Genomic DNA, 26,928 nt, shown 5'->3' with positions numbered 1-26,928 from the left:
AAGGTGCCACAAGTACTCCTTTTCTTTTTACGAATACAGACTAACACGGCTGTTACTCTGAAACCTGTCATTATGCATTGTGTTCTTTAAAAACATTCCAGCTCTCATCTCCCCTTGATTGGAAGGCTTTGTATTCCATTCAGAACCAGAATTAAACCTACATTTATATAAAATTACCTCTCTGCCTTGACCTGGTAGGGTAATTATGTACAGCACCAAAAATACATCATGAAAATAATCAGCCAGCAGTGGATGGAACATGCCACAGGTTGTTCTAAGCTTTAAAAAACATTACACAGTTTTTGTTGCAATTGAGTCTGTGCTGTAAAGTTAACCCTCCACACTAGCAAACATGACTCTAGCAAGTGGACGTTTGTCAGATTTTAAACAACACCTTTCTGTTTCCATCTGCAATAATTTTATAATCAGTAAGCAATGTCCAGAAGAGCGTGTTGAGACATCTACTCGCATAGCCATAACAAGAAGAAAGAAGGGCACTAAATTACACTAGCCACTATAAAAATCAATAAAGAGTGGAAACCTTTGATTATCTAAACTGAGCTAATGAAATACGTACTTTAAGAAAACACACAAAGCGAACTGAAGTTCCCATTAAAAAACTGAAGTTGGTAAATTTTAAGAAACAATTTATGGTGCATAAATAAATTTGCAATAGGAATCACTGACTCTGTCACTTCTTAGGACCATCCACCCCATCACCTCACCTTCCCTGACAAACACGCATATGAATGCACAAGAACAATCCAGGGGCAATTTGATCCACTGCATAAGTGTCCTTAGGATCAGATGAAAAACTGAGGTTCTGTCTACTTGTACTCATTAAAGATGTCTGGGTGCTTTTAAAAAAGAAAAAGAAAAAGAAAAAGAATAGAAGAGTGTATACCAGTGTCCCACCCAAACCCCAATCTGAGTTATAATCTTTCTCCCTAAATTAACTCTGTATTAAAAAACATGGACTTCTGCATTCTTCACTTCCATTGCTAAACTACTGCACAATGCTACTCTGCTCTATTAAACAGGTACCGAACTACACTCCTGAGACAGTTGCAATTCAGAGATGGTTAATGTGATCCACATATGTTAATTTTATACATCACTTTGGGATGAAAGAAATAGAAATTCAGAGGATCATTAATGCCGCTTGTATCTGAAGTTATGAATATTGTCTATGTATCTATTTCAAATCTAGTTACATCTGGGTAATGCCCACTAGATAGTGAGCAGGGAAGGGCCTATTCAAGGAAATGGGCCATTAGGAAAAAACAATAGGCCTCTGGAGAAGCTTATCTCCCACCTGATGATGAGCCTTCCTTAGAACACGCCAAACAGCCTTGAGCAATGGCTGCTATGACTCTACAAGGACATGTGATCAGACCACATGATGCTAGACTCCTTCCTGGGATGTCAGTATTTTTCCACAGACTAGTATGGGAACCAAGCTTTGAAACAAAGGGTTCCCGTCATATGCAAAAGCTATATAAGGCAGGGTGTGACATCATCTGGTGACCTCTCTCCCCCTAAAATAACACACCTGGTAATATCTGAGGAACAAAGACTGAACTGGGAGAAGTGATGGTCCCGAGCTAAAGGGATTTCTAACCTGTATATGAAAACCTGGGAAACCCAAGCTGCAAAGCAAAGGCAGCTTGCGCCTTAAGAATCTGTCAGCCTGTTTATCGCTCAGGGTGAGAATTTGCTAATTCATATCCTACATATCTAGTATGTTAAACTCAGTTTGTAGTTTTGTTTATTTACTAGATAATCTGCTTTGATCTGTTTGCTATCACTTATAATCACTTAAAATCGTTTTTGTAGTTAATAAACTTATTTTGTTTTAATCCACAACAGTGTACGTTTGACTAAGGTGTCTGGGGAAAATCTCCGCTTGGTTACCGCTAGTGTGCATGGTCCTCTTCACATTGAGGGAGAGGCGGACCAGGTATTAAACCCATATACTGACCAGATTTGACCAGGGCAGGACGGTACTGCTCTGGGGTCCTGGACTGGTAGATGGGTGGTTGGAAAGCCTGCATGTAACTGCAGCTGGCTGTGTCCCTTCCTGTGTGAATGCTGGTGAAAGTGCAAGATTGGAGGGCTTTGCAGCTTGTCACAGCAGCCCAGGCTGGTAGGTCAGAGGGCTCAGTGGTACCCCAGTTCCAGCTGGCACCCCGGGGGGAGCCCGTCACAGGAGGTTTTAAAGAACAGGTTGGACAAAGCCAGGGCTGATCAAGTTTACTTGGTTCTGCCTTAGCACAGGGAGCTGCATCTGATGACCTTTGGAGGTCCTTACCAGCCCTACATTTCTACAGTTCTATGAATACACGTTTAGATGGATTGTAAGAACTAAGAAATCATTTTGCGTTTGTTGCTGTTTGAGAACAGAATACATTTATCCTGGCATTGCAAAGACTCGGATAATATTGGTTTAGTTTTTAGGAAATACTGTATTATATAACAAGTGTGGGAACATATGTACAGAGTAACAAATTTGAAGCACGTGTAGCAAAGAGGATTTCTTCTTTCCTCAACAAAAATCTCTGAGAAAACTCTTAAGAGTAAAGCACAGAACATCATATTATAAGAATCACTGTGGTCTAATTGTTTGGAAAGGGAACTGAAGAGCCAAACTGTAACCTGTCTTGTACCCTTTGAAATCCCACTGAATTCAAAGTGATCACACAGGCTGCAAAACAGGCAGAATTTGACTTCTAAGCCACTGTGTGACCTTCTGAAAAACAACACTTCTTTAAACCTCAGTTTACCCAATGATATCATCGGTACTATAATACTTGAGTCACAGGGGCATGGAGGCTTTATTTATATTTCCCAAATGCTTTTAGAGCTTTCAATGAATGACAAATACAAATTATCATTAGCACAAGCGAACCGTGATTCTTGTTCTAGCAAGGTGCTCAGCCTAACTACTTATCTGATATACAGCCATTTCAACTCACGCTGGGCACCACGTCCTCCAAAACCACTTCCTCAACTCCAAAACTGTATCAGAATTACTGTCAATGTCCAGGTAATAAGGTCTGCTGACTGCCAGTGCTTTGGCCTAACCATCTGTAAGGATAACTAAAAACCACAGCCAAAGGAAGGAATGTATTTGCAGAACTTAATGTGCTGATCGAAAATGGTTTTTAGTGTGCTTATTCCTTTGCGAAATTCAAAGAATGAGAAGACAGGGAGATGAAAAGCTACTGCCAGGTTGCTTGAATAACTATACTTAGGTGCCAGCTCTCCAATTGTCTGTATAATGTTAATCACAAAGGAATTCTACTGAAACGTGTCCTGGAAATGGATTGATCACTGCTTCAATTTTGAAAAGTTAGTAGCTGGGGTTTTTTTTTAATACACTAAAAGATGGTAATTTCTGTAGCAATCTTGTGGATAAAAAAAAAAGAGGATTTGTCTTCAGAACTCTCAGTGTGTCTCAGCCCATTCAACAGTATCTATCTAAGGCACTTATATGGACCATCACCATTATATCTGAGCACTTACAATCTTTAATATACTTACCCTCACAAAACCCTTGTGTACGCAGATGGTGTTGTAATGAACAGGCTTGTGTGTGCGCAAGCATGTACTACTGCTCCCTGCTGGATGGAATCATAACTTCTCAAAAGTGTGTCATTAATTCTTATTCTACTAACAGCCAGCAGAGGTTCTCCCTTAGCTTAAATGTATTTTGGAGTAGGAGTTCTACCATCATCGTTGGTGTTGATGTGAGGTGTTGTTACCTTCCAGGTGGCCATGGTGCGCATAACAGTGTCAACTACACAAAGGTAGCCACAGATTGTTAGGGTATGTTCTGCTGTTTCCACTAGTAGACAACCTGGATTTTGAAGGACAGGCATCACTCAAATTAAGGTAAATTATCCAGAGAGGTTCGCAAGGAGGAACAATTCAAAGCGCACCATTATTTATCATGTTGGCAGCTAATGTGGTTGGGATATGCAATTTTTCTAAGAGTATCAGACATGTGACATTCTGATTAAACTGCAAAGAAATACAGCAACAAATCATTGTAATAAAGTGAGATCATCATTTTATTGTGTCCTAGGTAATCATCTGTAAATCTGCTAGGTTTTGTCACAGTCATATGTGAGCAACAGGGAAAGACTTTGAATAATATGCTTAAGAGAGAACAATGATTTATCTATTTACTGACCTACCGGGAGGTTTATCTGATTTGGATTATTCTACTTTTCATATACAGCAACTCCTGATAGTTTAAGGCTAGAAAGGGAAATTAGAGTCAAGACTAGCCCTCATGCAGGTGGAATGACCCTGCCGAGTAGTACATTCAATACTGTTCTTGCTGCCTCCTGGCCCCAGAGTTGCGCTCAAGGTCTTAGGTCAGCTGTGGGAAAGCAAAGAAACCAGAACCCCTACTTACACCTGCTCAATAGGGCCAGGTAGGCGAAAAATCCTTTCCAAAGGGGGTCTCTCAGAAGGAGAGAGGTTCCTTGCAACCAGGCCAGACAAGTAACACCCCATTTATGAAAAGGCCCTACAGATTTCTGTACAATGCTATTTTTCTATAGTCTTCTCTGATCTTTTAAGACATGTTATCAAGTTTAACAGAGAATTAAGGTTGGGATTTTCAAAGACATCAAAGGGAGGATTGACTAACCATGGGATTTGGGCACCAAACTCCCTTAGGCTGGACTTTCCAAAAAAGTTCATCTCCCTGCGATAGAACTCTATAGGATGGTTCACAATAACCTACACCAAACAAATCAAAAAGACATTGGAAATAAAGAACTGTTCCATAGTGATTATGGTGAGAGGTGACCAGTAAAACTAAGTCCAAATGTATGTTAAAAAGAAGCAAACATGGGGTACAGAATTCAACTGGAGAAAAAGGGAACCCCAAAGCAAATACAATTATCAGAACCACATAGTCATGGTATTCTGAAACGAAAAGTAAATGTCATCCATTTCTCATTTTATTCTTTTATTTTTCAAGTTCTTCCAGCCGAGCTATACTAGAGGCTAAAGAGCCCAGGTTAGTTTCTATTACCACTGGAAAGAATACTACATTGTTGATTCATACTCCTTTTTTTTGTTCAACTCTGTCTCACTGACGGTTGCTCAATACATCAACAATAACTCACGTTCCTGCAGTCCTTTTCCAGTAACCAAGGATCCCAAGGAGCTTTACAAGGCATTTAATTACATTGCATACCAAGAGTAAAATGACTGTATACAGGCCACATTTAATTAACTAATTCCCTCATCACCCCTTTCCTCGGATGCAAATGTGTTTCCATAGTTCCTAGTGTGGACACAGTTAATGTCTTTTCCAGTCATTTACCAAAAGAGGGTAAGTAACGTGCTGATTCTAAGCTACATACAGCTGCTATTAACACATACATCCAGTCAAATACTGCAATGTTCAAGGAGCTATATTTGATATTCCAAGAACAAGACAGGGAACAAAGGCCATTTATACAGACCACCAGCTGCCTTCCATTCTACAGATGGCTGCCATTACTGTTACCTATATCTGAATTTTAAGAAATAGGAAACTCAGAGTAAGTTTATTCACTGAGATATACAACAGAGATTCTCTGTCAAATATGGCAGCATAAACTAGTAATAATGCCACACTGAAGTGTGATCTTGTCATATCTCACAAGCTAATCAAGTTCAAAACAGGTGAGCAGCATGTTCCTCTTTTATGCAGTGGCACAAAGCAGATGATGCTACATAAACCAGAGAGAGTGCCATCTGCTGCTCTGAAAAGATTACACTCCAACACAAACAATGCTAAGGCATCCGGGACAATAGTAAACATTAAGGGAAGGTGTGGAAAGATTGCTGGTAAGAAACTAAACCTGATTTTAAGGACTGATTTTAAGGCAGTAAGAGTTCTGAGGGGAGTAGCAAAAGAGCAGAGAGACGAGAGAGACAGTATTGTCATTTCTTGCCATGTTGGGCATTTTTCTTAAAGCGCCAGCCCAGAACTGGGTGATTATTTTGAGAATCACATCTTTCATTTTCTCTAAATGGTAAGTTTCTAGTGCTCCTGGTTGTGGCGGAAAGCTTGAAAATGTAAAACCTACAGACTCAGAAACCAGAAGGCAAATAAAAAAAAACCCCACAGTATTTATTTTTAAAATCTCATGATTTCAAAAGCCTGACAAATGATTTTTCAATACTTGGGGTTGCCAATACTCCAGCAGCCAGAGCAGAAGAGCAAGAGGACAGAGTGCACATTTCAGTACAATAACTGTAACTCAGTGACAATTGTCCCCTAGGCATGTGGCATTGAATTTACCAGACCTAATTCTCAGCTGCCACCCACCCTTGTGTTGTCACTTATACATCTGCAAAGAACGGTATAATTTCACACCCACTTTTCACAGGAGTAGCCCACAAGGTACAAGGCAGCAGGGAATCAGGCCCATCAATTAAATAGTTTACACTGTAGCTAAGCAGTTCTGATTTCATTTCTTCTCTTTTCCTGCTCGCACAAATTCAGTGCTCTAACCCTCTTGCGAATGTACTGTGCAGTCTGGTTTACCTGATCGCTACTTGTAAAATCATGTTAGAGAGACAAAGTGGATGAGGTAATATATTTTACTGGACCAAATTCCACTGGTGGGAGAGACAAGCTTTCAAGCTTGTCTAGAGCTCTTCTTCAGGTGTGAAGAAGAGCTCTTTGTAAGCACAAAAGCCTGTATCTCTCACCAACAGAAGTTGATCCAATAAAAGACATTATCTCAGCCACTATGTTTGTTGTTTGCATACGGGTTGGAAGTTCTGAACACTGCCGTCAATCAGGGCAGAGGGGCTCAAATAATCACTGTATAGTTATTCAGGATTTATATAAATCCCAACCTGCACTTTGATTAGCTAATGGCCATTGGCCAATCAGAATACAGGAATTTGCATACTATATGGTTACTGAGAAATAACTGTTCAATCACCATACAAATCAGAGTGCCAGAAAATGCATAATTAAGAACTAAATGCCTGATGTTCAGAGATGCAAAATATCTTCATCAATAGGTGTGCTATGGGTGCTCTACACCTCTGGAAATTAAGCCCTAAGCATACAGTATCATAGAATCATAGACATGTAGGACTGGAAGAGACCTCAATAGGTCATCTAATCCAGTCTGCTGCAGTCAAGGCACGACTGCATAACAACTAAACCATTCCTGACAGGTGTTTGTCTAACCTGTTCTTAAAAACCTCCTATTACATACATTCCACAACCTCCCAAGGCAATTTGTTCCAGTGCTGAACTACACTGATAGTAAGGAAGTTTTTCCTAATGTCCAACCTAAACCTCCCTTGCTGAAATTTAAGCCCATTGCGTCTTGTCCTATCCTCAGAGGTTAATGAAAACAATTTTTCATCCTCCTCCTTGTAACAACCTTTTATATACTTGAAAACCATTATGTCCCCCCTCAGTCTTCTCTTCTCTAGACTAAACAAACGCAGTTTTTTCAATCTTTCCTCATAGGTCATGTTTTGTAGACCTTTAATAATTTTCCTTGCTCTCCTCTGGACTTTCTCCAATTTGTTCAAATCTTTCCTGCAATGTGGCACCCAGAACTGGACACAATACTGCAGTTGAGACCTTATCAGTGCAGAGTAGAGAGGAATAATTACTTCTGTGTCTTGCTTACAACACTCCGGCTAATATATCCCAGAATGATGATTGCTCTTTTTGCAATAGTGTTACACTGTTGACTCATATTTAGCTTGCGATCCACTATAACCCTGAGACCTATTTTTTGCAGTACTCCTTCCTAGGCAGTCATTTCTTATTCCATGTGTGTGCAATTGTTTGTTCCTTCCTAAGTGGAGTACTTTGCCTTTGTCCTTATTGAATCTCATCCTATTTACTTCAGACAATTTCTGCAGTTTGTTCAGATTATTTTGAATTTTAATCCTATCCTCCAAAGAACTTGCAACCCCTCCCAGCTTGGTATCATCCACAAACTTTATACGTGTACTCTCTATGCCATTATCTATATCATTTATGAAGATACTGAACACAACCAGACCCAGGACCGATCCCTGTGGGATGCCACTAGATATACCCTTCCAGCTTGACTGTGAACCACTGATAACAAAGGCTGTGATTCTTCCATGGAGATCACGGAAGTCATGGATTTCCACTGTTGGAGCAACCTGGGGCCAGCTGCTCCGGCGGTCCCCAGGGCCAGCTGCACCAGCCGCTGTTCAGGCGGCCCCAGGGAGCACATGAGCAGTGGTCCTGGTGGCTGCACAGGTGGCCCCGAGCAGCTGGCACTGGGACAGTGGCTGGTGTGGCTCGCTCCAGGGAGCGCCCGAGCAGCGGCAGTCAAAGGACAGCTGGAGCAGCAGCCCCAGGGGTGCCTGGAGGACATCCAGAGCGCAGCCCCCAGGAGCAGCGGCTAGGGGGAAGTCAACTTCCAGCACTGGAGCAAGGCTCTCCCCAGCAGGGGCCCGGAGCAGCGGGATCCCAGAAGTAGAGATTTAGTCACGAGTATTTTTAGTAAAAGTCATGGACAGGTCACAGGCCGTCAATTTTTTATTTATCGCCCGTTACCTGTCCATGACTTTTACAAAAAATACCAGTGACTAAATCTTAGCCTTACTGATAACTACTCTCTGGGAAAAGTTTTCCAAAACCAGTTATGCACCCACCCTATAATAGCTCCATCTAGGCTGTATTTCTCTAGTTCATTTATGAGAAGGTCATGCAAGGCAGTATCAAAAGCCTTATTAAATTCAACATACACCACAACTACCGCTTCCCCACTATCCACAAGGCTTGTTACACTATCTAAGAAATATATTAGGTTGGTTTGACACGATGTGTTCTTGACAAATCCATGTTGACTGTTACTTATCACCTTATTATCTTCTTTTTTTGTTTCCAAATTCATTGCTTGATTATTTGCTCCTTCATTTTTCTAGGTACCAAATTAAGCTGACCGGGCTGTTGCCCTTATTCCTCTTTTTATAGATTGGCACTATATTGGCCCTCTGCCAGTCCTCTGAAACTTCTCCAGTCTTCCACGAGTTTTTGAAGATAATAGCTAACAGATATTTCCTCAGTCAGTAATTGTTCAATAAGTCCACGCAGCTACTGACAGAGACAAGTCCATTTCAGTATAATATTTTCTTAAACATATAAAATGCTGTTGTGGACTAACCTCTCTATTTTTCAAATCTCTTGCTGTATAACCAGGTTTAATGTCTTTTGCCTCCCTATATTTATATTGATTTTATAAAATGAAAAGAGAGCAATTTTAATTGGTTATATATCAATTTCTCCCATGCTGAGGTCTTATTTGTCAAACTTGAGCCCAAAGCATGGGATTTTTTAGTTTTTTTACGAATGAGTTATAAACTAATAAAAACAGGTTTACAAGGCAAGTGTCAAAATATTCTCAACCACTGCATGGAGAGCAGCACTGCTTCCATCTAAAGACTAGGGTTTGGGCAGCTAGAATAAGGGTGTGTAAGCCAAAGGTTCTTCAACTGGAGTATGTGGATCACCAGTGGTATACTGGGTATTTGGTCGTGGTCAACAAACAGCTGGCTAGTCAGATGGTTCTGGTTTTCCTCATTTCCACATTGAAACAGCTAGAAATATATTAAATATTCTCGATATACTACTACTACTTGCTGTAGCTGACACAGGAATGTTGTGTGATTCTGAATGGGAGGGGAGGTGGCCTGCATAATTACATATGAGGTGTATTCCTGGGGGAATTGTGTGCCACAGCAAAGGAGCAGAATTCATGTTCCCTGCAGATTTCTTTGCTTCCCTGCAGAAAAATGACTTTCTGAGAGGGAAGCTGCAAGAGGAGTCACATGCCCCTTCCCAGCAGTGCAGGCATGGCCTTTCAGGCACCCAGAATAGCCAGCAGAAAAGTAAATTGCTGCGTGGGGGTAGGAGGCTAGGGACACCCAGGCCAAGGCCGGGTCAGACCCACCCCCCTGTCCGCGCAACCTCTGTACATCCGGAACCCACCCCATACCCACAGACCGCCACGAGCCTGAGCCTCCTTGTACCCACAGCCCCCCCACTTAGCCCCTTGCACCTGAACCCCACTCCACCAAGCCCCACCCTGTCGCACCAGGCTGCTCCCACCAAGCCCCCCCCCCGTATCTGCCCACCCCCCCCATCAGTGGCTCCTACCCTCCTAGTCCCGGCTGAGCTGGGGATGAGGTAGGAGCACACTTCCCCTGCATAGAGACGCCAGGAACCCCCAGGATCCCTTCCCCCAGCTGCAGGAAGCTCCAAATCTCCCTGCCATGCACTTCTTGCCCCCATCACTCCTCAGCCAGGGTGGGGGTGGGGGAGGGGTCACTGTGAGGGGAGCTGCTCTTCAGTCCACCCAATCCCTGTGCATCTGGACCCCCTCATAGCTGGACCCCCTCATACCCAGACCCCACCTACCGGGCCTCACCCCTCACACCCAGAACCCTCCACTGAGCCCCCCACACCTAAATCCCCACCCCACCGAGACCCATCCCCCTGCATCTGGGCCCCAACAGACACCCACCCCTGCACCCAGACTACCCTCCTGCCAAGCCCCACCCCCTGCAACCAGACCACCACTCCTGCACCTAGACCCACCCCACTGAGCCCCAGCCACCTTCCCCTGGACCTCCCAGCAGAGTCCCATTGCCCTTGCACCCAGAACCCACCAATGAGCCCGTATGCATCCAAATCCCCTTCACAACCAGACCCCGCAACTGAGCCACCCGCACCCAGATTGCCCCACACAGAACTCTCTCACACTACACCTAGATCCCCCCACACTTAGCCCCTCCACACTTGGATCCTGCTGGGCTGAGCCTGCCTGCCCAACACCTGGTGCCCATGGCGCAGAGGGGCAGAGCCCCAGGATGTTTCTGGGGAAGGCCTGGCCCTTGCACTGTGTCAGGGTCAGGTGCAACCTCACCCCCGAGTCCATGTCGTGGGGGTGCAGGGAGGGGGAAGGCTTCAGGGCCATCTCCCACCTCCATGCAGCCACTGGCCTGTGCTCCCCACTGCCACGCTGTGGCCTCCACATTTATTGATAAATGAAATTTGCAGAAATTTAAAATATTGTGCGCAGAAATTTTATTTTTTTTGGTGCAGAATTCCCTCAGGATTAGTGGGGGGAAGGTGCCCATTACGCTTTCTCTCAGTTAAGATATGGTCTACATTATATAAAAGTCTGAGAACTTCTAGCATAGGTGAAACCACTTGGAACAAAGAATAAAATACGTGGATGAGGTTACTAAGAAGCACCAAATAGGCCAATTCCATGTTTTAAACACTTCTAAGTCAATGGAAGCTGAAGATACTCCTCATCCCAGACAATTAGCTCTGGGTATCTCAAAATGAGCACCGAAAAAATCAGACACGTAAAAGGAGTGGACGTGTCTGAAAATTTTGGTCTTAAGCTCACTAAGTTTCCCCATCTGTAAAATGAAGATAAGATCCAACTCCTTGGAGAGTTGTTAGAATTACATGGTGACTATAAATAATTTTGAAAATGAACAGCATGATACAAATATTATAATGAGAAGGCAAGATAATGTGGACACAGATTGGGTTATCAATGCGAAGGGGCTTGGCATGGCTAATTCCCATGATACATATAGCTAATAATCTGCTCATGAAAACTTCCATTAAACATCTTGGTTGGGATGTTTAGCTTCTCTTCCCTACTGTCTACATATTTCTTCTCTCTTGTTCTTTATTAGTGAAGGCGATTTGCATAAAAACAGTATCTTCAAGTTGTTTGCTGGCTTGTGCGAAGTGAATTGGTGAGCTCCGGTCCAGTTTCAGGTGTCCACGTACCAAAATCTTCCTCCACAAATGGCAGGCTCGCAAAAGCAGTCAATAAGCGACTAAGCCGTGTAGACTGGACTCCCCCTTCTCCTGGTAGAGGCGATCCCTTCTAGGCCACGGTTGAAGCACACCAATGGAATGAAGAAGAAAAAGCCTTGAATTTCTGCTACACAACCTATACAAAGATGTCTTCAATCTCTACGGCTGTCAGGCCAGCACCTTTCACCAACACTAAATTCAAACATGTATCATTTTATTGAAAAGAAAAAAGGTACAAAGTTCAATTCATGGGTATACTACAGCTGCTTTGTGCTGTTCTGGCAATACAAAGCAATCCTACCAGAGAACCTAGTCCAGGATCTACGGTTCCTAATAATTCTCCTGCAAATATGATCAGGTCAGGACAGGGTACAAGTAAGGAGAACAAGAATTCTTAGTAGAAGGGAATTTTTAAAAGGCTTTTAAGCAATGTAGCCCTGTAGTTTCCAACTTCACACATGGTTACTGAAGAAACATGCAGTGTCAAAGAAATACAGAGGATTAGGATTTTGGGTCAGGAATAAACACCAGGAGCAGGTGAACACAGAAAAGAAAGTCCCTATCCTATTGTCATGTAAATGTCAGGCATACTAAATAACAACGGAAAAATACAAAAAAAATGTACAACATGGCAGCAGAAAGGTTTTGAAATACAATAGTTTTCAAACTTTTCCCTGGGGTATCAGCAGCTCTCTAACATTAGTAGGAGTTTACTGCATGAATCACACATGCACTGCTGAAAGATTAGATCTCTTGCAGTGTGGACATGATGAGCATCTGGCCTTTTCTCATCCATAGTACTTTTTATGATGCTGGTAAGTGTATGTCTCACTGCCTCTAAAGCTGCTCACACAAAGGCAGTGTGAATAAGCTCAGCGCATCAAAAAAAAAAAAGTGTGGTTTTATGCCAGTATAAACCTTGTCCACATTGCTGATGAACTACTCACAGTCTCGCCTAATTATAGTTGGCTGATCTGGTTGCAAGAGTGAAGAGCAGAGGATGCTGATAAGAATCAGAATAGCAAACAATGGACCTAACTGATGGGGACTTTCAAGAGTCTGGGGAACCAGTTTAAGGCAGGGGTTTTTTCCACTTAATTGCAGATACTATTTAATCTCTTCTATAGTCTCCCACTGAGTAATCGTTCCAGAAGACAAGAGCTCGGAAGTGATTTTTAGGCTTACCACCCTTTCTTTTTATACATTTGTATACACCACTTATTCAGAACAAAAATAGTAGTGTTGGCAGTTTGAAATGCAAACTTGATTTAAAGTGCACCAACCACTTCACAATCTCACTGGGAAAAACACTTCAGTCTGCTCCTCAAAAGCACTAATGGGAAACAGATGCTTCATAATCTTAAAATTGTTGGGAGAAACTTCAAGATGATGCATTCTGAACAACAGCTACAAAAGAAAATTTGGTCCACCTGCTCTTAGAAGCCATCTGTTACTACAAAATGTTGTGGTCCACTGAGCAGGGAGCTGGATTGGGATTCAGGAAACAGGGCAGTCCCTAGCTATTCTGGGGCCCTATTCACGGGGGGAGTGGGCCAGGCCTCCACAGAGCGGGGGAGGGGAGCTGGCTTGGGGGGAGAGGGGAACCACCCCCCCAGCACTCACTGGCAGCGCAGCTAGGGCCAGGCCGCTGTACTTCGCGGCGCCGGTGAGTGCAGGGCCAGCCCTCCTGCAGTCCTCACGGGAGTGGGGGTGGGGCTGGGGTGGAGCAGGGGTGGGGGGCCTTGGGACAGGGGCTCTGAGGAAGAGGCAGGGCAGGGGCTGGAGCAGCTACATTGGGCACCTGGAAATTTCGTGCCCCACGCAGCTGCATACTTTGTGTATGGGTAGAGACGGCCCTGTCAGGAAACACTGATTTTAGTCCCTGCTAAACCCAGGGTTGTGAGTTCAATCCTTGAGGGGGCCATTTAGGGATTTGGGGCAAAAACTGGGGATTGGTCCTGCTTTGAGCAGGGGGTTGGACTAGATGACCTCCTGAGCTCCCTTCCAATCCTGATATTCTATGATCCCTGGCAGGTGTTTCTAAGCTGCTCCACAGTTTAGGACAGAAAGTGAAGAACAACATATAACTAAAACTGCAAGGAGAATTCTATCTGGCAGAGTGTTATAACACACTGAAATTTTCCCAGGGCCCAAGGATTAGCACCCGTACCCTTATAAAAAGTGCCAGGCAATATTTAATGATCAAACATGGCCAGGATTTTTGTATTATAATTCTGAAAAACAGGGCACCAGTAGAAGCAAAATGCACCCCAAACACCATACTGTGGAATTTTTAGTACTATTGAGCAGAAGAGAATCCAAATAAATACCACCACCACCTGTTGATCTGCTAGTACTTCTTACTGTATCTTCTAGATTTTCCCTGGAAGTCTCCCATCCAAATACTAATCAGGCCCAATTTCCTCAGCTTGCGAGGTATTATTATATCATAGTCAAGGTACTACAGTTGCAGTCCAACAGGTTATATGCATCTAGATAACTGGTCCATCTAGTTCAGTTACCATCTGATCAATCATTACTTGATTATTTGAGAGAGAAGAAAACTCGAAGGTACGGTAGTCTTAGGATGCCAATCACTGAAGTGTGTAGACATGAACCTAGAAAATCTTCAATGATACATCTTGTTAATTGATCAAGATTATAAAATAGAAGAAAAATCCATCTGAACCCCATAAGCATTAGCCTTCACTGAATCTTAAAGCTTTACATTGCAGGAGGGGTGTATATATTTTTGTTCCTGCTCACATAGCAGCAAATGTTGTTCATGCCCCTAAAATGACCTAATCCTCTTTTTAAATCAGCTGAACAGTAAGCCTCAGTGAGCCCCTGTGACAGTGAACTCAAGTGGCTGATTGCACACTACATAGAAACCAATTAATTTTTTCAGACTCTTTTATCTCTTTGAACTTTAAGTAAATGTTAGAGCTTGTGAAACAGTAGATTGACATCCTGGGGCTAAAATAACTCTATCCACAGAAAAGCTATAACATGAGAACAGCCATGCAAACTTCTGCCATACCACCCTGCCAACATGGCTCAGTCCAACTCGGAGAGAGCACCTCTTGGAGTGAGAATAATCTTGTCTACAAAAAGAAAAGGAGTACTCGTGGGCACCTTAGAGACTAACAAATTTATTTGAGCATAAGCTTTCGTGAGCTACAGCTCACTTCATCGGATATTTTTCCATTGTATGCATCCGATGAAGTGAGCTGTAGCTCACGAAAGCTTATGCTCAAATAAATTGGTTAGTCTCTAAGGTGCCACAAGTACTCCTTTTCTTTTTGCGAATACAGACTAACACGGCTGCTACTCTGAAACCAATCTTGTCTACGTTATCCACTCAGCTCTTGAGCTGTCTTCCAAGTATACATCTTAAAGTCATAAGCTAACTAATATCTTATGTTCTAGATCCTACATACTTCCAAAGAAAAACCCAACACACCCAAACTAGGGTAATCATTACGTTTTCCACACCAGGCTGTTTTTTAAGAAATTATGTAAAATGCAAATAAGTTTCTTTTTGGATAAGAAACAGGAAACAAAAATAAAATGGGAAGTCTATAGATCTAGTCTGACTTTCAAAGTTGTTAATCTTTTAGAGTATATTCCTTCCTTGTACAGCTAGTCTGGCTGAAGTTGCATTTTTCAAAAGCAGCAGACAATCCACTTTCACAAACACCATCCTCCAGGTTTCAGAGTAGTAGCCGTGTTAGTCTGTATCTGTAAAAAGAAAAGGAGTACTTGTAGCACCTTAGAGACTAACACATTTATTAGAGCATAAGCTTTTGTGAGCTACAGCTCACTTCATCGGATGCATACAGTGGAAAAATATAGTGGGGAGATTTTATATACACAGAGAACATGAAACTATGGGTGTTACCATACGCATTGTAACAAGAGTGATCAGGAAAGGTGAACTATTACCAGCAGGAGAGCGGGGGGAACCTTTTATAGTGATCATCAAGGTTGGCCATTTCCAGCACTTTACAAGAACAATAGGAGGAGAAACAAACAAGGAGAAATAGTTTTACTTTGTGTAATGATACATCCACTCCCAGTCTTTATTCAAGCCTAAGTTAATTGTATCCAGTTTGCAAATTTATTCCAATTCAGCAGTCTCTCGTTGGAGTCTGGATATGAAGTTTTTTTGTTGAAGAATTGCCACTTTTAGCTCTGTAATCGAGTGACCAAAGAGATTGAAGTGTTCTCCGACTGGTTTTTGAAAGTTATAATTCTTGACATCTGATTTGTGTCCATTTATTCTTTTACGTAGAGACTGTCCAGTTTGACCAATGTACGTGGCAGAGGGGCATTGCTGGCACATGCTGGCATATATCACATTGGTAGATGTGCAGGTGAACGAGCCTCTGATAGTGTGGCTGATGTGATTAGGCCCTTTGATGGTGTCCCCTGAATAGATATGTGGACACAGTTGGCAACGGGCTTTGTTGCAAGGATAGGTTCCTGGGTTAGTGGTTCTGTTGTGTGGTGTGGGGTTGCTGGTGAGTATTTGCTTCAGGTTGGGGAGCTGTCTGTAAGCGAGGACTGGCCTGTCTCCCAAGATCTGGGAGAGTGATGGGTCGTCCTTCAGGATAGGTTGTAGATCCTTGATGATGCATTGGAGAGGTTTTAGTTGGAGGCTGAAGGTGATAGCTAGTGGCGTTCTGTTATTTTCCTTGTTGGGCCTGTCCTGTAGCAGGTAACTTCTGGGTACTCTTCCGGCTCTGTCAATCTGTTTCTTCACTTCAGCAGGTGGGTATTGTAGTTGTAGGAACGCTTGATAGAGATCTTGTAGGTGTTTGTCTCTGTCTGAGGGGTTGGAGCAAATGCGGTTGTATCGTAGAGCTTGGCTGCAGTCAGTGGATCGTGTGGTGTGGTCTGGATGAAAGCTGGAGGCATGTAAGTAGGAATAGCGGTCAGTAGGTTTCCGGTATAGGTGGTGTTTATGTGACCTCGCTTATTAACACCATAGTGTCCAGGAAGTGGATCTCTTGTGTGGACTGGTCCTGGTCCTCGATGGTGGGATGGACATTGTTGAAATCATGGTGGAATTCCTCAAGGGCTTCTTTTCCATGGGTCCAGATGATGATGTCGTCATCAATGTAGCGCAAGTAGAGTAGGGGCACTAGGGGATGAGAGCTGAGGAAGCGTTGTTCTAAGTCAGCCATAAAAATGTTGGCATACTGTAGGGCTATGCAGGTACCCATAACAGTGCTGCTGATTTGAAGGTATACATTGTCCCCAAATGTGAAATAGTTATGGGTGAGGACAAAGTCACAAAGTTCAGCCACCAGGTTTGCCGTGACATTATCGGGGATCCTCTCCATTAAATGAAAGAATACTGTTAATGAGACTAACCATTCAGAATTTCAAAAGCATCAGTTCAGTGCACTTAAGGCCATATGAAAGGAAACAGAAAGAGCCAAGTCATGGACATTCTTTCAGATTTGGAGGAAACGACAATGTCATTAGTTTCTGTAAAGAGAACCTGTATATATGGATTGCATATACGCCATCTACATTTCATATGGAGTTTATGGAAATAGATATTAAATACACTATACTTCTCTACTGCTTTTCATCCAAAGATCTTAATGTACTTAACAAATAATTATGTCACACAATACCCTTTTGAAGGAGATGGATCACTTGATGATTACCTGTTCTGTTCATTCCTTCTGAAGCACCTGGTATTGGCCACTGTCGGAAGACAGGCTACTGGGCTAGATGGACCTTTGGTCTGACCCAGTATGGCCATTCTTATGAAATATTATCCTCATTTTACAGATCGGGAAACATAGGCAGAGGCTGGTTAGGCAACATGTCCAAGGACACACAGTTAATGGAAGAGTCAGAAATAGAACCAGGAGTTAAGTATCAGAGTATTCTTCCACTGCACAGTTAACTTGGGCTCTTACTTCAGTATTAACTCAAACTCCACTCCTGTCCACACACAAAATCCTCATGAAAGTTTAGTGGTGCTTTCCATCTGGACTAATTAGCCCAGATTGTTGGAACATATTAAAGAAGTTCTGTATTAAAATCACAAATGAGTTTGATTCCCCATAGTTTAAATTCCCGGCTATTACTAATTAAGAGGGAGGTCTCTTGGTTTTTGGCTGCTAATTGTGTTAGTACATCCTAAGACAGAGTCTGTTCTCAAAGCAATACTTTGTAACAACAGAAACAGCACACAGAGACTCCCCATCCTTTTGTTGTATTTATCTGGCTTTGTTAACAATTGTGATTAAAATAGAGATAGAGGATGTATGTGGATGGATGCTTGGTGTAGATAATAAATGAATGATCAGGGAGGTGCCAGCTTAAGAATCCAGTTTCCATCGGCCGAAGAAGGCGTCAAGTGGAAACAACCAGAGGACCCCCGGAGGGCAGACTGGAATCCACCCAACAGCCTCAAGGATGGGAGAACCGAAGAACAAGATAACATCTGGCAGCACGGAGCCGTCAGGAACGTGCCATCTGCTGATTGATTCAGCAACAGCATGATGAAGCAATTCCCATAGACTGGCATAGGAATAAATTCCTATAAAAACGGACTCTAGAAACTGAGAACTTTGGGGTCTGATTCTGCAAACCAACTTCCAGGAGCATCAGACAAGGCCCTGCTCCCTCCTCGCGTCCAGGCCACGTGGCCAGTGGCTTGGCATGAGCAACTCTAAGGCTGGTAATTATGATAACAACCTTGCAGAACCTGTGTATGTGTTATAGCTATAACTAACTGTTTACTATGACTCTTTCTGTATTCACAATAAATGTGGCATTCTGCCTTTTCCCCTTTAATAAGATCCTGCTGGTTTTTATTTAATTGGTAGAACAAGATGGGGGCATAGGTTAAAGCTCAGGTGCCATTTTTAATTCATGCTGGTAACCCATCCACCTCACAGAGAGGAGGATGCAGGCTAAGTCATCTGAGTGCTGATTGTCCTCCAATACATTCCCACAATTCCCTCTGTGTGCCCAGAAAGACAGAAAGGTTCTCCCAGAATTCACTGGGAAAGAATCAGTGGCTCTCAGCTTACTGAAGCACAGAGCGCCATTAACGGACATGTGAGGAAACAGTAACTCGGGTATGATTTTGCAGTGTGGCTCCTCACACACAGGCGCTCAGACTTGGGTGCCAATCACTGGTCTAACTCTGGAGTAACTCAGCAGTGAAGATGTCTTCCCCTACCCCCAATCTCCTGCACTAATCACTAACCCATACTTCCCTCCTATGTATAACAGGATGACTACAGGCAAGTATCGGAAAAAGATATGTACATACTGGAGGGAGCACACTTTTTACAATTTAACTTTTCTGCTATCCCCAGCTATGAAATAATACAACAGATTAAAGTGCAGAAGGATTGTCTTTTTCTTAAAGACACAGAACTGGCAGACAGTAGGTATGGATTCTGTTTTGAAAGACTTCTTTTGTGCGTTTGGCAAATCACTTCATCTCTCTGCATCTCAGTTTCCCCATCTATAAAATATTTCATGCAGGTTTTGCCAACTAAACTACTTGATGTTTGTATCAGACTAGCAGCCATGTTAGTCTGTATCCGCAAAAAGAACAAGAGTACATGTGGCACCTTAGAGACTAACACATTTATTAAAGCATAAGCTTTCGTGGGCTACAGCCCACTTCATCGGATGCATATGTTCCATTCTATGCATCCGATGAAGTAGGCTGTAGCTCACGAAAGCTTATGCTCTAATAAATTTGTTAGTCTCCAAGGTGCCACAAGTACTCCTGTTCTTTTTGATGTTTGTAATGCATCTTGAGAACCTTGGATCCTATTGGGATCCGGGAAGCAGGCGGGCAAAGCCCATCCACTGCTAAAGGATGCCCCCCCAGCCTAAGAGGGGGATCCACAGGTCCTGGACATTGAGAACCTTGGATGGAAGGCAATGCAAATGGAGAGTTATTAATATCACAAAAAGAAGAAATCTGGTAAAGACTTTACCTGGAGGCAGGATACCTGGAGGCAGAATACCTGACCCAACAGGCACTCTCCAATTCAAAAGATGTAGAGTCGTGATGTTTCTTGGTTTTCTAGTGCAGCATGGCATTGCACACCCTGATAGCACACAGCTGACAAGATGACTGGCATATCAGACAGGTGACATTTCAGCAGGATCTAACTAAATGCTGGTGTTACTCTGAAGGGCCAGAGGGTGTGGGTATCTGGGCCGGGGGGGGGCCCTGCAGCTTGGCTGTCGGGGTGAGGGGTATCTGGGCTCTGGGGGAGGGAGGGGTTGTGGGTGTCTGGCCCCCCGGCTGGGCTCTGGAGGGGAATGGGGCAGAGAAACAGGAACTGGGTTGTCATAGAGGTTTCTTTAAATCTCTACTCCTGGGAGAATTTGTGTGTGTGTCTGTTACAGACATACTTGCTGACAGGTATTTTGAAATAAATTACCAAAATAATTGGAACTAGAGTGATAACTTAGTGTTATTTTGACAAATAAAAATTGCAGAATCTTGTTGAATTTTAAAATATAGTGCTCAGGATTTTTATTTTATTCCGCACAGAATGCCCCCAGGAGTAACATAATAGTGTAACCTTTGGGTGGGCTAGACTAGAGTACACTTCGTTGCCCTTCTCCAGTGCCTAAAAAAAACCCCAACTCCCATAGAAAAGTAGCTGGAGACCCAGAGTTCAGTCTCTATTAAGGATTTTCAGCAAGGATTGCACAGGCTCAACCTCCCCACACTCAAGTCCCAAAAGGAACTAAAAAATGAATTTAATTAAACAACTTTATAAAATTTTATGATAAATAATAATCTAATTTTTACAGCATAATATGGTATTTTATAATCCACAGGCATTATCTTCACAGTCATATATAAACATAAATAAAGAAAAATTAAAATCTGAACAGTTTGGTCCCCACAGAACCACAGTGAGAAGTAACAGAGAATTCCCAAAAGCTTAGGTTCAGTTCACCTAAGTCTCAGTCTTTGATCACCAAATCTATACAGTCTGCCGAGTCTAAAACAACATCTTCCCTCCACTGGCTTGTAGAAATCTTCAGTTGGAATCCATGCAGACTCTTCCTCTGCTGAAATCACTGTTAGCCAGCCAGCTAACTGATTAACCCATCACTCCATTAAGTATATAGATATAAAAAAAACTGCTGCAAAATGCTTCAGAGTTAGGGACGACAGCCTGCTTTCTGCTCCTGGGCTCAGCTTCTCCCAACTCACCCAGGGCACATGGCCCCCTGCAAAGCAGCTACCCTGACCACTTGCCCTCATGGAGTGTGACGCCAGCAACAGGGAACCTATCGGAGCATACCCAAAACTACCACACCCAATTCCAGAAGCTTCTGGATGTGGCGTGCTAAATCTGCCTAGCAACAATGACTCAGACACAACTCACTCCTACCTCCCACCAATGGGTCTCTTAAAGAGATATCTCCCTATTAGGCATGTGGGTTACAACAGAATCAAGCACTAACAGTGAATATTACTGGGAAGCATTCAGATATCTACAGGAAAAATAAGTCAGGTCATTTGAGCTGATAGAAAAAAATTAATACCGTCTTACATTTTTCACAAGGGTGCCTCTCCACCCCCAACATATACACACAAATGTATGTATGTATGCATGCTGCTAGAAAAACAGCTATTTCATAATATATTACACATGCACACACACTATTAGAGGACGTGTTATCCATGTGAAAAATTGTAGAGGCATGGGACACACTGCATAGGCATTAATATATTTCATTCATCTTTGACTGCATCACCTGACTTCACTTCTGCCACTAATCCATCTTCTCACAATTTCTTCCATCCTTCCTAACCCCTGAACACATTGAAACAAACACTGATTTTTTTTAAAAACAATCTGCCAGAGAAATGTTTCCTCTTCTTCCTCACAAAAATGTGGAATTTCAGTCCTTAAATTATTGCTATTCAAGAACCAGAATGGACACAATTTAGTTATAGGCCAGTAAAGGTTTTCTATACCTAAAAGTGTCAATTTAAAGTCCACTATCTTATGAACATAAACAGCAGGTGGCCTGGGGGAGGGGGCCTAACTCCCCCTTCTCCCATGTCTATCTTTGCCGCTGGGGCATAGAGCTTCGGGAGCAGTCTAGAGTGTTGCTCCAGCAGATGAAATACAGGACATCGCTACGCTCCAGCATGTCAGAAATAACCACTGCACTTTCTCAGCCTGCCAATTCTGCTCCGCTCCAGGCCACCCCGTGTGCACAACCCAGTCAATACTGCCTGCAATTCGTAGTCCCCTCAGGGGACTAGGCTCCCTGCCTCTGACCAGCTGTCTTCAGGCTCTGCACACAAACTACCACAAGGCCAACTGGGAGGCTAGATCACGGAGTTATTTATCCTTCCCACCCCCATCTTCCCCACCACCACCAAACAAACCATCTTATCTCCTACTCTTTTTATATGCCACATTTTACCTGGTTTCGTTTGGCATTAAATTAAAAACAGTGACAACTAAAATGAATGTCAAGGACACCACTGCCAAGCAGCTCTGACTAATGTTTGACCTGAGCTCCAAGAAGTTGTTCAGAATGGCCTCGTGTATGACGTGCCCAGAGGTAAGAAACTTTTCAGTTTTTTTAGCAGGGATGAAAGAAAGTTTTCCAGATCTCACCGTGTTGTTCAAAACTTTACAAATGAGAACTGATACGCCAGATACTTAAAATAAACTAAATGATATGTATCTTAAAAGGGGTTTTAAACCATCATCTCTCATCCTACTCTAATAGCAGAAGAGTCCCTTTGAAGACAACATGAGTCTTGCCTGCTTGAAAAGTGCAGAGTCAAGCCCTTCAGCTGCGAGCAGCAAAAGCCAATGGGCCAGGGAGGGGATCCGGGCCCGGGCCCGGCCCTGTGGGGCAGGAACTGCTGCTGAGTGTGGGGAGGGCTCACTTTCTAACCCCACCTTAGGGGCCTCCCCTCCCTAGAAGTCTGGGATAAAGACAGTGACCTCCCCCACCCCACACACACACACTGGAGAGTGGGGCCTCATAAAAGAGGCTCCTCCCACACACCCACCGTAGTGGGGGCCTCCCCCCATCCCATGCCCCTAGCCACCAATGCTTGTGACCCTGCAGTGCAATAAATAGGCGCTCTCTACAAACAGAAATAGGTAAGACTCTCAGCTTCCCATGGCGATCCAGCACTTATTTCCAGCCCCAGATGGGCACAAGATTATGGAGTTTGAATTGCTGTCATTTTTATGTGCAGAAAAGCTATTTTAGGTCATTTCTGGAGGGTGTTATGGCTCCCTCTGACCTCTGAACAGTCAGGCTTATAGCAACTAAGCATCACAGGTGGTAGATGACAAGAAACAGTCCCAATAACAAAGTTTAAAGCTCTTTCACTTGATTCTTCTGTCACGGAGGAGACACACTTGGTTGGGGGGAGGTGGGGGTTGCGTGTGTGTTGTCCAGTATAAAGGTTTTCTCAATTTTATAGTTCACCATTTATGAGGGATGCAACCATCACCAACTCTTGCCAATAAGGGAAAATTACTTGCCTTGTAATTCTGCTTCTCTGGCGATAACATTGTGCAAGATTCTCACTCCTGGGCCTCTGCTCCCTAGAGTGAGACTGGCAGAACTGCCAAAGCTCTTAAACGTTTTTTGGCCCTCAAGGGCCACGATAGCATGGTCAGAGCATGAACTAGGCACTCTATTGCCACCCACAAGCTTAACCATTGCCACTAACCTGTTCCAGTCAGCTCTAATTGCACAAGGTTTTTAAAATTTGTGACGGTCACTAGCCTGGGGCTGAATATTATCTATCCTGAGGTTTGGGCAGGTATAATAACAAAGGGAAGGAGGGTTAAAATTCACATCGGAAGAGAAAGAAACGTGTGTGTGTCAAACTGATTCTTTATAAAGAGCCTGTTTGAAGATGCCTAGAAGGCTAGAAAGAGGCCCGGGGAAAAGAGATTAATTGGCAAAGAGCTGGTAAGCCAGTCAAAACTACTTAATAAGTCACACGTGGTGTATGCAGTTATCCATACCTATATATGTAGAGACAGTTATCACACACCACTGTGCAGTTAAACTGAACAACAAAGAAAATGCTTTGAGTAGGGGGTTGGACTAGATGACCTCCTGAGGTCCCTTCCAACCCTGATAGTCTATGAAATAAAACATGGAACTTTCTATAATCCTTTACAGCAGAGTATACCGCAATTTAGAACAAAAGTTGAAGAGTCTTCAGAGAAAATATGCAGGCAGCAGCTCCAGCCTGAGTGTCTCAGCTGACTGCAATGAAGGCATGCTGACATAAGGAGACAGGTGGTTTCAGTTGTGACACTCTATGTGACAGGAAAATGTGATAAGGTAACAACACTGAGTTAAATGTTACTGTTTGAAAGCTTTTGATAACATCATTTGGTAACTTGGCAGGTAACTTGTATCACCTCCTCACGTACCATAAAGATGAAGCCAAAACAGACGTTGATTGCTGGGGTTTATGTGCTTTGGGACCCAGCAGTCCATTATAACAACACAGACACTTACCCAACAATAAAGACAAATTCCAGCATGTATGCTTCTTGAACCTCTATATGAATGAATTTTCTGGCACGGAAATTGTCAGCAAAAATTGCTGGTCTAAACTGAGTGCATGACTGTTTGAGAGATCCTTACCTGCAAGACATCCTGGATCTTCACCCACACATCTGCCATGTCATACAATTTGACATCAGCATCATACAGGCTGGATGGAAAGGCCACCGTCTGCTGAAGATGTCCCAGCACCACAGAGTGAGCAGCCGCTACAGCATTGAATTTGTCAAAGAGAAGTTCAAGCAGTTCCAGAAGTAACCTAGAAGGAAGGACAAATGCATTGAAGACCATAAAGCATTCTGATAACATAGTAATGAAGGCCATACAAGTACCTTAGATAGACATAGTGGGGGGCAGGAGGTAGGGGCTTATCTGTTTTCTTCCCCTCTCTTAAATTGAGAGAGAAGGTAAGTCTCATTTACTTACACAGACAGACTCAAAATAATATGGTATTCAATGGTTTCGTGCCATTTTGGATTATGGGATGAACAGTATGAAAGAATTTAAAAACCTACATGAAAGATCAGAAACCAGAGGTATCAGGGCTTATCAGCTGAGTCAATCATCAAAATTTTATTATTACACATAAGGTGTTATAGCTAGAACCTCATCTAGGTGAACGGCGCATTACCTGTTCCTATGGCTTCTTTACTGCCCAATTATTGTAATTAATGTGCCGTTGCAAAAGCCTGTAACTATTGTGTGACAAGACAATGACTTACCACAACTGATATTATTTAGAAGAAAATGTCAATTAAGTTTGTTGCTGTTATCGAGTTATACCAACACCCCCAGGCCCAAAGATAGTGTTCCCCTCACATATGTCACTTAGCCATCTTGGACAAAAACCTTCTCTTGACCTTACTGCACAGACACAAAAGGTAAAAGCAGAACATTACCAACAGAAATGTCTATTCCAGATAGGTTTCAGAGTAACAGCCGTGTTAGTCTGTATTCGCAAAAAGAAAAGGAGTACTTGTGGCACCTTAGAGACTAACCAATTTATTTGAGCATAAGCTTTCGTGAGCTACTGCTCACTTCATCGATGCATCCGATGAAGTGAGCTGTAGCTCACGAAAGCTTATGCTCAAATAAATTGATTAGTCTCTAAGGTGCCACAAGTACTCCTTTTCTTTATTTCAGATAGCTCACTATAGAACGTAATCCTTCAAATGTATCCCTCTGATTTAAGTACCACATGGGCAACTGCCAGAGTTCTCAGATGGGGTATGCAGCTAATACACATTACATTACCAGTGTCAATCATAGAGCTCATGGTTAAGGAGAAAAGCTTTTTGATTACACTGAAAGGACAATCACACTGATGTGATTGGAATAACAGAGACTTGGTGGGATAACTCACATGACTGGAGTACTGTCATGGATGGATATAAACTGTTCAGGAAGGACAGGCAGGGCAGAAAAGGTGGGGGAGTTGCACTGTATGTAAGGGAGCAGTATGACTGCTCAGAGCTCAAGTATGAAGCTGCAGAAAAACCTGAGTGTCTCTGGATTAAGTTTAGAAGTGCGAGCAACAAGGGTGATGTCGTGGTGGGAGTCTGCTATAGACCACCGGACCAGGGGGATGAGGTGGACGAGGCTTTCTTCTGGCAACTCACAGAAGTTACTAGATCACAGGCCCTGGTTCTCATGGGAGACTTCAATCACCCTGATATCTGCTGGGAGAGCAATACAGCGGTGCACAGACAATCCAGGAAGTTTTTGGAAAGTGTAGGGGACAATTTCCTGGTGCAAGTGCTGGAGGAACCAACTAGGGGCAGAGCTCTTCTTGACCTGCTGCTCACAAACAGGGAAGAATTAGTAAGGGAAGCAAAAGTGGATGGGAACCTGGGAGGCAGTGACCATGAGATGGCCGAGTTCAGGATCCTGACACAGGGAAGAAAGGAGAGCAGCAGAATACGGACCCTGGACTTCAGAAAAGCAGACTTTGACTCCCTCAGGGAACTGATGGGCAAGATCCCCTGGGAGAATAACATGAGGGGAAAAGGAGTCCAGGAGAGCTGGCTGTATTTTAAAGAATCCTTATTGAGGTTACAGGGACAAACCATCCCGATGTGTAGAAAGAATAGTAAATATGGCAGGCGACCAGCTTGGCTTAATAGTGAAATCCTTGCTGATCTTAAACACAAAAAAGAGGCTTACAAGAAGTGGAAGATTGGACAAATGACCAGGGAAGAGTATAAAAATATTGCTCGGGCATGCAGGAGTGAAATCAGGAAGGCCAAATCACACCTGGAGTTGCAGCTAGCAAGAGATGTTAAGAGTAACAAGAAGGGTTTCTTCAGGTATGTTAGCAACAAGAAGAAAGTCAAGGAAAGTGTGGGCCCCTTACTGAATGAGGGAGGCAACCTAGTGACAGAGGATGTGGAAAAAGCTAATGTACTCAATGCTTTTTTTGCCTCTGTCTTCACAAACAAGGTCAGCTCCCAGACTGCTGCACTGGGCAGCACAGC

The 26,928-nt window shown here is 43.2% G+C and overlaps 1 protein-coding gene across 5 annotated transcripts in view; it reads right to left on the bottom strand.

Moving 5' to 3' along the window:
• The window catches only part of EXOC4 (exocyst complex component 4), a 578,416-nt gene that overhangs the window by 463,736 nt on the left and 87,752 nt on the right, over nucleotides 1-26,928 (bottom strand). For all 5 annotated transcript variants that reach the window (XM_007055935.4, XM_043520885.1, XM_043520887.1 and 2 more), the window contains exon 7: nucleotides 24,536-24,713. In XM_007055935.4, the coding sequence (XP_007055997.1) occupies nucleotides 24,536-24,713 (178 nt within the window). The remainder of the gene's footprint in view (nucleotides 1-24,535; nucleotides 24,714-26,928) is intronic.

Source organism: Chelonia mydas, chromosome 1, assembly GCF_015237465.2.
Source record: "Chelonia mydas isolate rCheMyd1 chromosome 1, rCheMyd1.pri.v2, whole genome shotgun sequence".
Classification (NCBI taxonomy): Eukaryota; Metazoa; Chordata; order Testudines; family Cheloniidae; genus Chelonia; species Chelonia mydas.
The sequence above is the reverse complement of the archived record's forward strand: the minus strand, read 5'-3'. Positions and strand labels throughout refer to the sequence as shown.